Raw genomic sequence first — 16,464 nt, 5'->3', positions numbered from 1 at the left:
TTTTTCCTCGAACCCTGCACCTTTGTTTGCCAGGTAACCTACTAGGTATAGCCAGCTGACTGTGCACTTTTGGCCCTAAAAATTGGTGGGTTATCTTTTCTGGAACTTGTCTCTGTGAAAAAGTAGGCAAGCTCTGCATCTTCCCCAGGGTAGGGGATACATATGCATGCACATGGAAGCAGTAGAACATGTATCCAACTCATTTTCAAGTTACAGGAATCATTTACCCCTTGTCCAAGTTTGTACACTGTAAACGTAAAACTTCATTTTTTTCCCTTGTTTTTAATAACTAGAAGGTTGGAGTTTGAAGTGATATTCATTTAGGTAGTAAGAAAAGAAGTATAAAAGGGGAAGTAATTTGTACAAAGTCCTCAGACAGGTCCTACTTACCCTGTATGCCACCCCATTCATTCACCAAGAAGAAAACCCTCAACAGCTGGGCCTGCATGGAGTGGTTATATTTCAAGGTTTTTCACAGGGGTTACAATATGACAGTCCCCCACCCCAGTTGGGTACTGGGATCAAAGCAGGGACTTGAAAACAGCACCCCAGTCCTTCAGCCTGAGCCATCACATGCTATCAGTTTCCTAACCCACCCCCCACCCCACCCCCAGGGCCCCAAGCCATGGTTAGGGCAGAGAAATGGAGGGACAAAGAATGAGTTACAATTGCCACCTGAGAAATCTCAGAGGGAAGGATCCAGCCTTAGCCTCCCTCCTCCCAAGTGCAAAGTGTGTAAACAGAAAACAAAAAAGTGCAGTCTAAGTGGTTCCCTCTTCTGTTCCCCCAGATTTTAGAGGGAAAGGGCATAGAGGAGCATCGACAAGCCTGGATTTTCTATTGCCTACCGTTTGCTGAACATAAGGAATGGTGTGAAGCTGGAAGAGGGCCAGCTTCCCCTTGCGCACAGCTCTATGGTAGTACTTGTCACATATTCCACAGCTACCAGTATCTAGATTTTATCAGACACTGGTCAGGGGGTCAGTCTCCTGTGAGCCTGACTTAAGGCTGGGATGGCCCCACCTTTGTTGATTATGTGGCGCGTATATATAACTTATATAAATATTTTTCTATATACAGGGAATACAAGTAGCTTTCACGGAGGGAGGGAAGCTAGGGGCCGCAAGGCATCACCGCTGTTGGAGTTGTCCAGTTCATTGCTGTCAAAGTCTGAGTCCTCAGAATTGGGAGGGCCCTGTTAGGAATAGAGTAGAAAGGCAGTGAGCTTGGCATTACAAATTGGTTCCTTTGGGGTCGCTTGATGGGGTGATGTTAAACAGTAGCTGACTGATGTTACTGCTTCCAGATTTTAATTGCTCAGGCCATTCTTCAAGGAACTAGATTCTTAATACCAATATTCTGTCCTGGCTACAAGTAATAGCTGTCATATTGGCATGTAACCTGCACATTGGGCGTATGACTAGGTGCTCTATACTATAGGCATCTCAAATTCAGCAGGTGACTTTGTCAAGGAAGGAAAGTGGCTCAGGTACTGCGCAACCTTGCCTAGGCTATGACTGGTGAAATACTGATGTCCTCATGCTAAACTGCCCCTGCCCTGTCTTCCCAAAGGTCTCAGAAGGCCAACATGTTCCCAGCTCTCCAGTCTGAGCGCTGGTCACAATGCAGTTGTGCTGTGACTCACCTCCCTTCTGAGTAGGTTCTGCTGTGAGGTGGGCAAGGAGTTGGGTTCAGGACCAGGGGCCGCTTCTGAAGCAGGTGGGTCCAATGGGATTTCTGAGCCCTGGGAGCACATGTCATCAGACCGCTCATCTGGCCGCTCATCTGTGTTGGTACTGCCAACTTCAGGTGTGCCACTGGGGGAAGGCTCACTAGCTGTGCCCTCCTCCCCATCTGACGGGTTCTCTGAGCTGAAGGTAGATAGTGACTGGCGCATGTTCAGGCCCTGAGGCCACCTAGATATTGGAGAGATTGGGGCTACAGTTTGCCCCTTCCATCCCATAAAGCTAAAGAATGCTATTATCTCCTGTGCTCCATCACTTACCTCTGGCTTGATGGCAGCTCTACTTCACTGTCCACCTCTCCTTCCTCTTCCTCTGAGGATATGCCACGTTTCTGCAAGAGAGATGAGAGGAGTATAGTCAAAAGTGAGAAGAGGTAGTTAGCACTCAGAAAAAGGAACATAGCTTTAAAGGGTCAAGTAGGGAATGGCTTAAATGTCAGATTAATATTGGGGATGGTTATTGTCTTGGACCCCAAGCAAGGCAGGGGAAAGGGAAGGGGCTCAGCAGCCTTTCCCATACTTTACCTGACTTCGGGTGACAGCAGCCCTGTACAGCAGTGCAGCCGGGGTCAAGTGCTGGGCCCCAGCCCGGCTTCCTCCCCGGCCCGCTGTCCCTTCCCTTCCAGTTCCCAGCAGCCCCACACTTTCACCAGGCCCTCCTGGTGGAGGTGGCTCCCCTTTGGCTCCCCCAGGTGAATCTGGGCTGGTGGAACCAGGGGCTGAGCCCTCACTTGGAGGGGTGTCACCCCGGGCTGGAGGTGGTGAGCCAGGATCCCCAGCTCCCCCTGTGGCCCCCCGGCCCCGGGTTCCCAGTGCTGCAGACAGCAGATCTGGCGATGATGAAGACATCTTGCGTAGCAGGAGGTCATGATGGAGCCCACGGAGGGCAGGGGGACAGGCCTCCCAGGCCGAGGGTCCCCCTCCTAGTGCCCCTGGGCTTCCTGGTCCCCCAGGTTCTGGGGCTGGCACAGCTGCACGAAGCCCAGGCAGGTCCCCACAGCTGCCCTTAGCGCTGGCCTTGCGGTGACGGGTCTTGCCTCGGCGACTCCGTCCTGGTGAGGGGGGCCCCTTAGGACAGCCAGGAAGCCCCACCCCACTCAGGGCTGCATCTAGCTTAGGTAGCAATGACTCTGTCTTGAGGATATCTGGTCTGGGAGGGAGGGAAAGTACAAAGCTGAGATTAGTGAATTTATACACTAAGCACCCCTAACCTTGGGCAGTTAAGGCACATCTTCAAGGTCCCTCCATGGCCCCCACCCTTGTCTCTCCGGTGTCCCTCCTGTCGTACTTCAACCTTTACTCTGGTACCACCTTTTGCTATGGGGTGACAGCTTCTGTGGCACATTCCTCTTCTTGATGAGCTTCTCCACAGTGTTACCATGTAGGAGGCCTCGCGAAGAGTGGGACTTGAGCAGGCCTGGGCACTTCCGCTCTAAAGCTTGTTCCCGCCTAAAGACCCAGGAACTTTCTTAGTTGGGCATATGTCCGGAAAGTAGGCACCCAGGCTCAGTAGGAAGCTGTGGAGTCAGGCACGCGTGACTGGGGGTTTGGTTACCTGAGCAGCTCCCGCTCCTTGAGCTCCAGCTGCAACATCAAGGCATTAAGTTCCATGTATAGGTTGTTGGCCCTCTCAAGCTTCCGTTCATAGTGCTCCCTGATGTCCAAGGCGTGTCTGTGAAATGGGCAGAAGGATCCCCCAAGGTGAGGCTAGTGCCTTGGTTTAGCCCAGTCTCTGGGAACTGGTGGTGTCCACAGTGTCTGCTGATGTTCAAAATCACCTCCCCAAAGATGCACACACCTGAGCTCCTCCCGCCTCCGCATCACCAGCTCCTCTTCTAGGCGGTGCAGGCAGGTCCCCTCTGACTTAATCTTTTCAAAGTGCAGTTTTACTTCTTCCCGCCACTCCGCCTGGGGGTTGGGACACCGTGAGGTGTGAGGGCCAGCCATTCAGCCAGCAGGCTTGTACACAAGGTACCTGCACTGCTGCCAGTTGTGTTAAAAGGGAGCAGGCACAGGATTGACAAAGGGTCTCAGCCCCCACAAGAGCTAATTCTCCAGTCCGCATCATACCTTCGACCCAGCCCCACCCCTCCCTTCAAGGGCATCATTTCTGCAAGAGGGGGAGTTGAAGTATTCATTTTCCTATCCACAGCACACCTGTGATTTAAAGTAAGTCTCCTGGGGTGTGGAGAGCACATCAGCTGAGGCAATGTCCAGATGCAGCAAGATCTGTCGGAATGATGGACGATTTCGGGGTTTGCTGTTCCTGAAGAGAGAGGAGTTGGGGGAAGAGAAAGGGATTTCAGGGAGGACCAAACAAACTACCCTCTCCCCAAGTGTGCCGTGGAGAACCAGAACCTGGATGTACTTTCTGACAAAAATTCCACAATCAGCTTCAGGAAATGTACACACTAGCATATTAAAGTCCCTCAGTAAGGAAAGGAAACCTATTTAACCCCACTTCTTCCAACTTGTTTGCCAAAGCACACCTTTTTCTGAGTAATCCCGTTAAAAGATCACTTTGGGAAAGAGTCAACTAAATATAAGAAAGGTGAGCCTTTCCTCCTTTGCGGGGGCCTTCTATCTCACTGGTTCTTCAGAACAACTCTGGACTGCGGATACTGTTATCCATATTTTGCAGACAAGAAACCAGTTCAGAGGTAATAGCACTTCCAGAGTCACGGCTCAAGTGACTTTGCCTGATTGAGGTGCATGTCTGTTCTCGAATCTGCTGTACCCCTACCAATTGTCAGTTTTATTCTCAGTTCTAGATTACCATCCCTTTGATCCATATCCTGGATCCTGGCTTTGTGGAGCCACAACTGAGGGCTTTGACCCCCTGCATCTCTGTTTTGGCCCCTGGGCCTACCTGTCTGGCTTCTAGGTGCTAGCTCTCCATCAGCAACACCCCCCACTTACAATTTTGACCAAGCAAGGTTTCCCAGCGGAGGTCAAACTCACCAGCATTGGCGAAGGAGAATTTTGAAGCCATCAGGGCAGCTAGAGGGCACAGGCAGATGGAGACTGTTACTTCCAACGCCCCAGATGATAGCTGAGGAATCTACATCTTTGTAGGGGATCTCGCCAGTCAGAAGTTCCCACAGTACCACACCAAAGGACCTGGGATAAAAGAGAGGGCATCACTTGGGAGGAGGCCCCTCCAGAGGCCCTGGTGGCTGCAGACCACTTGCCCTCCAACCCTCGAAGTCCCTGCCTCCCCATCCAGTGCTCAGTGTGGTCCTCACCAGATGTCCACCTTCTCAGATACAGGTTCATTGCGGATCACCTCGGGGGCCATCCAGGCTACTGTCCCTGCAAAGGACATCTTGGTGCTTTTGTCACTCAGCTCCTTGGAAGTGCCAAAATCTGAGATCTTCACCACATCGTCATATGTGATCAGCATGCTGGTAGAGAATGGAATCAGTGGGGGTCCAGACCCCTCCGCACATGTAACTCCACACCAACTCTTGGTTTTAAATCATTTGGGACATCCAGAGGCAGGGGGGTCGCCAAAACCCACCTGAAATGGGACTGTTACTTGGGAGAAGATTCAGAATCTAGGGGATTCTGAGATGGCCACATGGACTTAGGTCAAGGTCTGGGAGCAGGGAGATGGCCTCACTGGGTCAGGCCACATCTGCTTCTCCTTGCCTGCTTGCTTACTCACTTGGGGGACTTGAGGTCTCTGTGAATAATCTTGTGCAGGTGCAGGTAGTTCATGCCACCAGCGATGCCCATGGACCAGTCAACCAGCAAGGAGGGGGTGACAGGGCGGCCAGCCCGAAGTACCTCATACAGCTGGCCCTGGGCGCAGAACTCCATAAGGATGCAGTAGCAGGGAGCCTGGGTGCACACACCCCTGGGGGCCAAAAAATGTGGTATAAAGGCCTCAGCCAGCCTGGCATTTGCCTCCTTGGGACTCCCATTTCCACCCATGCCATTTGGGCATCTTTAGGACTCGTGGAGTAGTCCCTGCTGCCCAGTGGGTCCTGGGCCTCTGTGTAGTATCTTCCCCAGCCCCCCACCCCTGCCTGGGACCTCACTTGAAGGTGATGATGTTGGGGTGCTTCAGCTTTCGCAGGTGCTTGATGTCGGTCTCCTTGAGGTCCCGCACTTTCTTCACAGCGACTTCCTCCCCGTGGAAGCGCCCCAGGAAGACAGCGCCCTGGGCCCCTGAGCCCACCCACTGCAGGTCCAGGATTTCCTCAAAGGGGACCTCCCAGAGGTCTGTGGGCAGGAGGCACAGTGCCACAAGGCTCAGAAAGAGCCACGATCAGGGCCGTGGGACAGGAAGGGACAGGGCAAAGGGAAGTATTGGGTTGACTGAAATGTCTCAAAGAGGATGAGGCAGAAAAGTAGCCAAAATACGCTGAGGAGGCTTACAGGGAAGGTAGGAAACTGGTGGCCAGAGGTTGATGGATGGGTAAGGAACTAGGGCTGGGCTCTGGGGCGGGGAGGGTTCATTGGGTGTCTCGGGTGGGGTTGCCCAACAGCTCCTGGGCTCACTGCCTACCTTCCTGCTGCTGTTTGTGCTCAGTGGAATAGGCTTTGCCAATCATGGTCCAGACAGGGCGCAGGCAGCCAAAAAGGCCTTCAAGGAAGCCGCTGCCACTCTGGCACTGCAGCCGCACTTCATCGGCTCGAACTCTGGATGCTCGACTCTCAGGGGACCCAGCAGCTCCCCCTGGGCCCCCCGCGTCCTGCTCGTGTAGCTGCAGGACACTGTTGGCAAAAGGCTCAGGGGGCGGCTCTCCACCTGGAGAGGGGCTGGGCCCACCCCCGCCCTGCCCACCAAGGGGCACTACATCTCGAAGTACACACTGGGTAGGTGTCAGGTCCTTCTCGGGGGTGCAGTCAGAAGTGTCTGGGTCAAGCTTGCGCACGGATGCCTCACTTAGGGCTGACACGAAGCCTCCAAAGGAGGGGGAGGGTGTCCGGGTCTCATGAAGGCAGGCCATGGCCTCTGGACCCCAGAGTGGTGGTCAGTGGCAGGCCCTGTGGGGACAAAGGAGGAAGGGGCCGTCAAAGCACAGGTGCAGAAGCTACGGATGCTCACTCCAGGGAGTGCATATGCGGTGCTGGGCCCTGCTAGAAATGACACTTTGAGCCTCACCCTCAGCTGCCTATCCTCCTCTAAGTTTCACCTGTACCCATCTTAGGAAACCTGATACACCTGGGCTTCCTCTCAGACATCTAGTCATAAGGGAAGTTTTCCTTACTCAAGTATACAGGAAACATAACAGCATTATTCTCAGGTAGACACAGGTAACAGCCTGCTCAGGTACACACTGGTGAAATATGTCTCGTTTTCAAGAATAATGGTAATAGATGAGTTCCCTTCCCTTGGTTAGGAGTACTGTAATTCACCTCTGGACCTTCTTTCACCTGAGGCTCACAGACATACACACCATGCCATACCTCTTAGATACACAACTTCTATTATGGGTCTCAACCTTAGGTACACATCAGTAATGCACCGAGCCCACCCACACACTGACTGAAGGATACAGGTGACACATGATATGACTGAAACCCTCAGGCACACTCAACTCAGGAGATACACTCAAAGCCTTATCTAAGGGGACACTCAAGGCTCACATTTGGACTTCACCTTCAGTCACTCACAGGTACACACCTGGGCCTCTGAAGGCTGCAACTACACAGTCTGCCATCATCCCAGTGATGCTGGTGAAAAATGCAGAATCATCCGCCGGGGATGTACAAGCTGTGACCTGGGACTCCCGTGCCCTTTGGCCCGCCCATCAGGCCAGCTGCTCTGTGAGCTGTCTGTCAGAGAAGGGCCCTGTCTCCTCTTTCCTGTCTCTACTGCCCCATCCCCAGCTCCCCAAAGCAGGCTCTCCAGACAATGGAGATTTGTCCCCATTTATAGCTGGCTGTTTTAAAAGGCAAACATTAAAAACCTGAATTCTGGCCTCACCCCTACTGTTTACTGGCTGGGGGGGGGGGGGTTAGTGGACCCATTTGACCTCAGGCAATATCTGAGCCTCAATTTTTCCTACTGTACAAAGGGATAACCTGGCCATAATTCTTGAGCCTATTCCAAACTTATCCATAGCTTGACGCCAGGAGCAATCCCAGCCTCTCTTCTCTACAACATAGCCAGTCAGTTACCAAATTCTGAGTTCCGAAGATAGCAATTCCTCTCATTGTTCCTCACAGTACGGTGTTTCCCTAGCCCCCTGCGTTAGACAATTCCTGGGAATGCCTGTCATATAATCTGAATCAACAGACGAGGGTAGCAGAATCTGCACATAAAATGGGCTCCCTGAATGATGTTGCAGATATGGATGGAGGTTTGGGATGCTCTGATGGTCCCAATGACAAATTTCTGATGGAAATGGTAATACTAATTTCCTGGACCTAAAGTGACCCTACAATCTGTATATTTAACAAGCATCTCAGGAGATTCTTATTATGTTGCCACTTTTGGAATCCTCTGACCCAGTGCCATTCTATTCTCTCTTCTCCAGGCCCACTGTGACTGCCTTCAGGCTTCATTAGCTGTCACCTGGCCCTGGGCAGCTGCCTCTCGAATGGTCTCCAAGTTCTCTCCATGCCCTAAGCACAAACCATTCACCTAGCCATCAGAAGGATTTTTTGGCCAGTACCCTTTATTCTGCTTCAGACCTATCAGTAGACCCCACTGCCCTTAGTCCAATGACCTCAGCTCCAGGTTCTGGGCCCCTTGCATCTCCAGCCCACAGTGAGGCCCCACAGAACCCAGGCTTTGGAGCCAGGGCAACTAATGAGAATGGCTAACTCGTGAAACGCTTATTATATATGTTCATCTCTGTTATAAGCATATTAGTCCGTCTTATCCTCGAAACAAAACTATCAGGTGGGCATTACTAGCCACATTTACAAACTAAGGCATGGAGATTTGGCTCCTCTGCGAGCCTGGACTCCTTGAGAGCAATGACATCCACCAGACGCTAGTGTCTCCAACAGTACCTGGCATGCGCAAAGGTGCTTAATGCTGAAACACTGGTTCTGCCCACCTCAGAGTTCCATCCTAAGAAGTGCACTCACTAGTTCCCTTAATCCTCAAAACGACCCAGCGAAGGAGATGGTATTGTTTCCATTATAGCCTTCAGCAAAGTGAGGCTCAAGAAAGCGGAAATCAGAGTCAAGTCTCTGAGTCCGGCTCAGAATCCCCAGCACATCCCAGCAAACCTGGGCAGCTTCAGGAGGTAAAGTGTAGACTGTTATGCAAATTAAAGTCAAACACCAGCCAAGCCACTAGCCGACACCTCGGAGAATTTCCTCTGGAGGGCCCACGGACTTTCACCTACGTCCCCTCTCCCCAAATCCGGGCTTCCCTTCGGGACGTCGTAGAGCGAGGGCCGGGGCCTGGGGGAACGTGTGGACGTCCTCTCCTGGGCAGGCCAGAGGCCGCGGATGAAGGGATCGGTGTCCTCGGGAGGAGCCAGGGCCGGCCGCGGGTGACAGCTCACCGAAACCTCAGTAAGGCCACTGGAAAGCGGAAAGGAAGGGGTTACGCCCCCCCCCCCCCGCCCCCGACCTTCTTCCCGACCGTCACGTGCCTGGGGGCGGGGCGGGAGCCCCCGCGGCGGGAGGAGGGGGTCCGGGTGGGGAACCTAGCAGGTTGAGGGAAGCGCTGGGCGCTGCGGCGTAACCATGACGACAGGGCCCGAGGCGGCGCGTGAAGTCACCGGGACAAGATTAGCCCAGGGTCACGTGAGCGGCGGGGGTGGGGCTGGGCCCGGGCTCCGCCCCCGACGGGGGCAGGGCCCTGTGGTTGGCGGCGGGGCCGCACGCGGGGCTCGTAGCGTGGACCGGCCCCAGCGCTCTTCCCCATCGTGCTCCCGTGCTCCCGAGTGCTCCCCCTCACCGCAGCAGCCTAATCTGCTGGGGCGCCCCGTGAAGGGAGAGGAATTGGGGTAGAGGCGGGAGGGGCTGTGGGAGAGGCATTGGGGGTGTAGTGCCTCAGAGAAGGAAAGCAGGAAACGAGAGCTAGGGAGACAACACGGAGAGGGAGAGGGGCACAGCCAGGGAAGCGGGGACTAGCCCGGAGACCTATAGAGACAGAAACAGTGCGGAACGCAGGGAAAGTAAGCCTTGGAAGGATGGATTGAAGAACTGGTTTTGAAAGTCAGAGGACACTGAGAAAGAGGTGCTGAAAGGAGAGGAACACGGAGATCATCCCTTTCTCTCCTCAATTCGTTTTCTAACTAGACGCTGGGCTTTGAGTAAGCACAACACCTGGCTTTTTAAAGGAATTTTTCAGCTTTCATCTGGTTGTTTGGCAACTAGGACGTTTGGGTAGAGAGAGGATAGCACGCTCAGAGACACTTGCAGGCGAGCCTCCCTCCAGTTTGCCAGGCTTCCCTAGAGGCCCCTCTGGTATCCAGGGCCAGCAGCTAGGGAGCGAGAGAGAAGCCATTTCACCTGTTTGTCTTTTAGGGCAGTGGGAGTAACCGAGGAGTGGGTGATGGGAGCAAGGGGAAGGTTGGGAATCTAGCTAGGCTCAATATCCCCCCACCCCAGTTCTGAGCAGTTCTGAGGCTGACAACTATTCCCAGATTGACCTGAGGAGCAGGAGTGTGTGTGTGTGTGTGTGGTTAAGGCCTCAGGGAGCTAATTGTAAACTGGAGATTCTCTCCCAACATAGACACCTGTCTCTTTCCTCTATCTCTGATCTGGCAGCTGTGTCCCACTGCCCCCTAGCCTGGCCCTAGTGCTCGGGCTTTGGGGGGATAGCACAGCTTGGAGGCCCTGGCTCAGACAATCTGTCACCTGGGGGAGCCGAGCTGTTTCTCTGGCCATCAATTATGTAGAGGGCGAGGGAAGGGCAGGGATGTGACAGGATAGGGTGGGTGTCTCTGTCAGTCATTCTGTCAACCATATTTAACAAGGGCTTACTGTGCAGAATGCTGCTCCAGATTGGGTAGGGGGTTGGCACGGTCCCTAAGCTAACCATCTTCCAGGAGAAGAGGCTCTTTGGACACCCTGGAAGGCCCTTACCTCAGTTTCCTCATCACATAAATCAGCCAAGGGTATTAGATGGCTCCATACCTGTGGCTCCCCATCCCTGATAGCAAAATCCTTTGGCCCCACATTTCAGCTACAAGATTATCTGCTTTGCTGGTAGTTTCCAGAGTGCCTCATCGGGAGGCTGTAGGGGTGGAGTGGAGGCAGGGACTCACCCACCATTTATTCCCCTTCCTAGGTTCACCGGCTTGAGATGTTGCAGGTCAACGGCAAGGAAGCCCTTTGAATTCTCTCTAGTTTCCTCCTGTTCTAATCGTAGAATTTCAATGCCAGGCTGCTTGTCTGCTCACTTGGGGCTCTTCAGAGGTCCAGTCATCTGTTTAAATATTTGGGCTCTGAGGGCTGAGCACTATCCACCGTGCTAGACCTCATGTTCTACTCAGGACGGGGGAAAATTCCCCTTTTCCCTTGAGTGGGGGCAGGGAGGGAGGACTTCGAAGGGAAAGGAGACCCAAAATCTTTGGAATCCTAGTTCCTGCCTCTGCAGGCTTTGAGACCCTGAGAGGAAGAAGGACTCTGCCCAGGCACGGCCATGCCTCCTGTCCACTTGGATCCAGCTTGTTTTGGTTTTGATTTTTACAGGATCCTGGTCCCGGGGTGCTTTTTTTCAGTGCCTTCAGGAGGGGGAAAAAAAGCCTTCCCTTGAGAACATGGGGAAAACTAGATGTCACCCCTAATTCCAGGACCCCAGCTTCATATGGGTCAAACCCTGAGATTCTTAGCTGCCACCATTTCTTCTTGAGCCAGTTTTGGATTTGGAGAGATCAGGGCTAGGGCACCAGTTCTGTCACTAGTAACCTCTCTGAGACTGCCAACCCTGCCTTATCAGGAGGTGAAGGCTAAGCTTGATGATGGAGGGAACGCACTGTCTGGCTCCTTGCTTTGTCCCTTGGGATCCTAGAGAGGCCATCTCTTCTGCCTGACCAGATATCGGGAGACTTGGTCTCCGACCTTCCAGTTCCCAGGACAAATCTCGACTCAAGTTTTGTGAGGAGCCAAGTCACAATCAGTGGTCGTGATTCCTCTGCCACACCTCAGTCCTTCCTCTGGGTGGTTGGGGAAGGCCTGATCCTCCACACACCCCCTGGCCAGTTCTCTTCGGCATCTGCTTTCCTTAGCAGTTGCCCCACTAAGACCCTCTCCTGGACCTCATGGCCCAGGATCACGCCTCAGCCCCACCCATCAAGGGGTAAGGGAACAGGGAGGCAAAGAACAAGGCATGATGGGCCCCGATCTAGATCTAGGTCCCCCCGCCCTTGTGGGTCCCCCTTACTTGGGACCTCAGGTAGACCTGGAGGAAGTTCAGCAAATTCAACAAATAGTTCCTGAGCTGAACACATATATACAGAGGTCTGGGGGGATAGATACCAAAGTGTAATGGTTTCTATGTAGGTGGAATTGTGGATGTTTTTATTTTCTTCTTTTGGCTTATCTATATTTTTTAATATCTCAGTAATATGTTTGAACTGCATTTGAAATAGGAAATAAAAAATTATTTTAAATTGAAAAAGAGAATACAAATCATGGAGTGCTATGTAATGGAACGAAATAGAGGTGGTATCTATAAAACATTGTGATTGACTAAATGCCACAGTTCAAAATGGTTAAATTTATGTTACGTGGATTTTATCTCAATAATTTTTTTTTTAAGTCCTTCACTTGGTTGTATCACTTGCAACCTGCATCCATCCACAATTATACAATGTGTGTGTAAAATGAAAAACAATTATGGTACGCACCTCCATTCCTGGCACTTAGCTTTGGACAACTGTGCTTTGAGGGAGGGAAGATGGTGTGGTGGAGAGATCACAGGCCTAGAATCAGAGAGGCTAGAGTTGAGGTCCTGCTTCTCTGCTCTTTGTCAACTGAACAAGTGACCTTGAGAACAAGACTTCTTAAGAAACCTCAGTTTCTTCATCTCTAAATGGGGACAGTGGTACCTGACTTATCTCACACAATTATAATGTGATAGATAGTTCAGCACCAGGCTCTAGGTCAGAGACACCTGGGTTGAAATTCTGGCTCTGGCCACAGGCTAACTTTTTGATTTTGAACAAATTTCTTAACCTCATCCCTAAAACAGAACTGACGATAACACGACCTAACTCATCAGCTTATTACGAGCATGACTGAGATAATCTAGCAAATGTTCCTGGCCCAGTACCTGCACACAGGAAGTTCCCCATAAACATTACCAAACAAGGAGCAATAGCTTCTCTATAAATGTGAGTTCCCTTCCATTCTTTCCTTTTTCCTCCTCAAAGCAAGAGGCAGTAGGTTGGGGATAGGTGGGAAGGCAGGCAGAGAAACAAGAGGGAAAACAAGGAGAGCAGAGAGTGCAAAGGGCCTGCCCCTGCATTGCCAGGTGTCTTCTCTGGAAGAGCAACTCCTCTCCTCACCCCTCCCCCAACACAACACAGGACCCTAGCCCTTTGGGAGCAAAGGAACCAGACCAGTCTCTGTGGCCAACTCCTCACCCTCAGGAAGCCCCTAGTCTCCTGCTGTCGCCTCAGCACTACCCTCTTGCCCAGGCAGGGGCTCCTGAAGGGGCTGATTCCCTTATCCCTTCTTTCTTCCCAGACCCCTGCAGTGGAAAGGTAGAGATGCACAGGATGAGCCAGTAGGAGAGCCGGGGTGGTGGGCACAGAGCTAAGGGTCCTCTCCCTGGCAAAGCCAGACTCCACATTACAGCACCAGGGGAACCACTGGAAAACAGCAACTTTTCTTTTTTTAAAAAATCCTGGTAACCTATAATATACAACCTAAAATTTCCTCTTTTTACCACATTCAAATATATAATTCAGTGGTGTTAATTACATTCACAATCTTGTGCTACCATTACCACCATCCATTAAGCAACTGGTTTTCTGAGGGCCCCTGCCATCCTCAGTTGTAGGAGGCCTGGGAGATCCTGAGCCACTTTCTTACTTAAATCCCTGCCCCTTCTGCCCATAACTGGGAGCAATTAGGGATAGATATTTAGTTGTGTATTTTCATGTTGTGCCAGGATTTGGGGTAGCAGAACACTGGTCTTCCTTGTACCACCTCAGTCCCCAAGGTGAGTGAATGAATGAGTGGCAGCCTTAAGAGGACAGGGACTTTTTTTCCCCCTTAAGTGTGGGATATGAGGCAGCAGGGCCCTAAAGCCCAGAGAACTTCACTTTCTGGGCAGAAAGGCCCAGGGGACACTTGGGCCCTGTCCTTCCGAATCCCTTCTGCTTGCCTCAAGTTGGTATGACCCTCTGAATGAAAATCGTGTTCCCACAGCAATGGAGCGGCTCCTCAGAGTTGGAAGGGCAACGGTGTTGTGAGGAAGTCACTGGCTGTGGCCTGACAGAAGCCTGGGTGCGGGGAGGGACCTTATGTACACTCCATCCTTGTTGAAGGCCACTCACCTAACCTCCCCCTCAGAGGTACCAGACACCTGAGCTGAAAGGTGGGATGCCTCCCTCAGTTTCTAAGAGACACCCTAGATTTCCTCTCCCTGTCTATAGCGCCTTTGATCCCTTCTCTTTCCTCTTCTCAACTAAGGCCATGGTTATCAGGAGTCCCAACTCTGGAAAGGATTCTTGCTTATTTTTTAAGCCAAAGAGTTTGAGGAGTATGTGGGAAAAGGGAGGAGGGTCTGGAGATGGGCTAGGGAGCGAGAGGGGACGGGAGGAAGGAGGAGGGAGACAGCCACATAGGGATGGGGGAGGGGAGGGTTCAGCAGCTGGATGGAGAAGAGAAGGTGAATGCTACCTGGAGGGGACTGGGGGCCCAGCGCCTGGGCATCCAGGAACAGGTGCTCTCTGCCTACAGCCTTCAGGTCCAGCCTGTTAAGTGTGTGTGTAGGGACGGCTGGGATAAAGGTGGGCAGTGGGCACATCGGGCCTTACCTTCTTCCTTTCCTTCGCAGAAGGGGTCCCAAACTCTCCCTTCTTGAAGATGAGTGGGAGGAGAGGAGGATGTTCTCTTGTCTACTGTCCTTTAAGTCTGTCCCACAGTCATTCTCCTCCCACCCCTCCACCACACAGTCCTTTCCAGCTCCTCAGGCCCTTGTCTCTAAGCTGCCGCGGCGACCCTCCACTCGGTTCCCCTCCTTCCCATCCACACAGGCGTCGGGTCCAGGTCCCCGGTTCCTCCATCCCACAGCCTCAGCATCTCCGCGCCATCGCTCCCCCCCCACCCGCCCCGCCACATCTGCATCTCGACCCTCCCTCCGCACCCGGATCCCAGAACCCGAACCCATCCCTGCCCCCCTACCCCCCACAACTGGGCCAGGCTCTCACCTCCGGGGCTCGGTGGCCGCAGCACAAAAGGCGGCGCTGCTGCAGCTCTGCTCCGGATGCTGCTCCCGCCTCCTCCTCCTTCTCCTCCTCCTTCCCTCCTCCCCCCTCGCTGCCCTCGACCGGGCCCGGGGCGCTGATACAGGCGAAGCTCGTACGGTGCCCGGGTGCCCGGGTGTCAGCCCAAGCTTTCTGCCCCCACCCCCGACCCCTAGCCCCGTCCCCACTCGGCTCCTACTCCTGCTCCTTCTAGGGCCCCCGCCCCTGGCCCCCCGGGACGGACACGCCCTGAGCGGGGGATGCTGCGCTGCCGCCGGCCTCTTAAAGGAGCCCGCTGCTGCCATCCGGCGCGCTCCAGGCTCATCCCTGCTCTTCCGGGCCCCGCGCGTCCAGGCTGGCTGTACCCTAGGGCGGTCCCACCCTGGGTCTGATGCTGGTTCTGGAGGAGCCTCTTATGGCTCGCCTTGTGAACTCCCTCCAATAGCCTGAAACAGCGGCCCCTCCGAAGGGACCCAGCGCTCCGGGGTTGCTATCCCGTCGTCCCGATCTTGCCAGCTCTCCTTTCCCCAATGCACACCAATCCAATTCCACAAAACTCTGTGCGCCTCAGTTCTAGGCCCTGTCCTCCTCCGGTATTGCTGGATGACTTCTCATTATTACTCCAAGATTCCCCTGGACCTCCAACCCTGCTCAGAGCAAGACAAGACCCTGACTCACTCTCACAACACTGAGTCAAACTTCTTGTGTGTGTGATCTCTCTCTCTCCAAGGTCACAAGATTTCCCCTGTATCGCTCAGCCCAGTGGTTTTGAGACTGGGGAGGGGAGAACGGGGCACTGGGATCCAACATTTTGGGTTCTGCTTTGTGCCCAGATTAGTCGATTAGGCCAAAATCCTCCCTTGCTTTTCCTTCAGCTGAGAGACCCAAGCGCCAGCGGACGGAGACCAGCTGTCGTCCCACCATAGCCTGATTCTCAGACGCCAGAGGGGGCTCCCCGCCAGTTAAAGCAAGCCTCACTAGGGCCTCTTTAGAAGAGAAGCGAAGCCCCACAGACGGGGGCAGAACTAAAGGGAAGAAGGGAGCTGAGAGGAAAAGGAAACAGGTTCTGTGAGACAGAGGCCCGCAGACCAGGGCTTCGGCCGAGGGGGTAAGCGGGAGAGCTCTGCGACGAACTTGTACTACAGCTGCCCCCGCGCCCGCGCTTGGGTCGCGGGCAGAGAAGAGCACCCTCCCGCGTCTAGCAAAAGCCCACCATCGCGACGGCAAACAGCCAGTACCGAGAGCAGCCTCGCCCCCGGACCAATCACAGCCTTTCCTCAGGAGGAACACGGGGTCAAAGGGGCCGACTCTTGCCTTGTCCCCGCCCTTCTAGGCAAAGTAACCAATCTCAATCCGCCTAGGGAGGAAACGCCATCGGGA

At 53.4% G+C, this 16,464-nt stretch overlaps 1 protein-coding gene across 16 annotated transcripts; it reads right to left on the bottom strand.

Annotated features, from left to right (window-relative positions):
- Positions 1-437: 437 nt before the first annotated feature.
- On the bottom strand, positions 438-16,363 carry MAP3K12 (mitogen-activated protein kinase kinase kinase 12). 16 transcript variants are annotated; one of them, XM_058308099.2, is made up of 18 exons: positions 15,049-15,286; positions 12,517-12,591; positions 10,937-11,093; positions 9,054-9,238; positions 6,566-6,739; positions 6,258-6,466; positions 5,788-5,971; positions 5,412-5,603; positions 4,990-5,148; positions 4,706-4,864; positions 3,902-4,010; positions 3,543-3,652; positions 3,300-3,416; positions 3,056-3,193; positions 2,270-2,894; positions 2,006-2,076; positions 1,646-1,916; positions 438-1,195 (listed from the first exon to the last, which is right to left on the bottom strand). In XM_058308099.2, the coding sequence occupies exons 5-18, from the start codon at positions 6,700-6,702 to the stop codon at positions 1,097-1,099; spliced, it is 2,580 nt and encodes an 859-aa protein (XP_058164082.1). In that variant the 5' UTR covers positions 6,703-6,739; positions 9,054-9,238; positions 10,937-11,093; positions 12,517-12,591; positions 15,049-15,286; the 3' UTR covers positions 438-1,096. The 16 variants fall into 16 exon arrangements, with proteins under 16 accessions (XP_058164082.1, XP_058164084.1, XP_058164078.1 ...); XM_058308101.2 differs by lacking the exon at positions 9,054-9,238 and having other exon boundaries at positions 15,049-15,319; XM_058308095.2 differs by having other exon boundaries at positions 6,258-6,739; positions 15,049-15,311.
- Between the last annotated feature and the right edge of the window lie 101 nt (positions 16,364-16,464).

Source organism: Dasypus novemcinctus, chromosome 12, assembly GCF_030445035.2.
Source record: "Dasypus novemcinctus isolate mDasNov1 chromosome 12, mDasNov1.1.hap2, whole genome shotgun sequence".
In the NCBI taxonomy this organism is placed as follows: Eukaryota; Metazoa; Chordata; class Mammalia; order Cingulata; family Dasypodidae; genus Dasypus; species Dasypus novemcinctus.
Note: the sequence above shows the minus strand (reverse complement) of the source record. Positions and strands in the feature narration are given on the sequence as shown.

Bases quoted from the DNA above. Each gene is read 5' to 3' on its own strand.
- MAP3K12 (XM_058308092.2), bottom strand. From the start codon at position 6,702: ATGGCCTGCCTTCATGAGACCCGGACACCCTCCCCCTCCTTTGGAGGC. The intron at 5,972-6,257 runs GTAGGCAGTGAG...TCCTGCCCACAG, and splicing joins GCACAAACAGCAGCAGGAAG to ACCTCTGGGAGGTCCCCTTT. The intron at 3,417-3,542 runs GTGTGTGCATCT...CCCATTTCACAG, and splicing joins CGGAGGCGGGAGGAGCTCAG to ACACGCCTTGGACATCAGGG.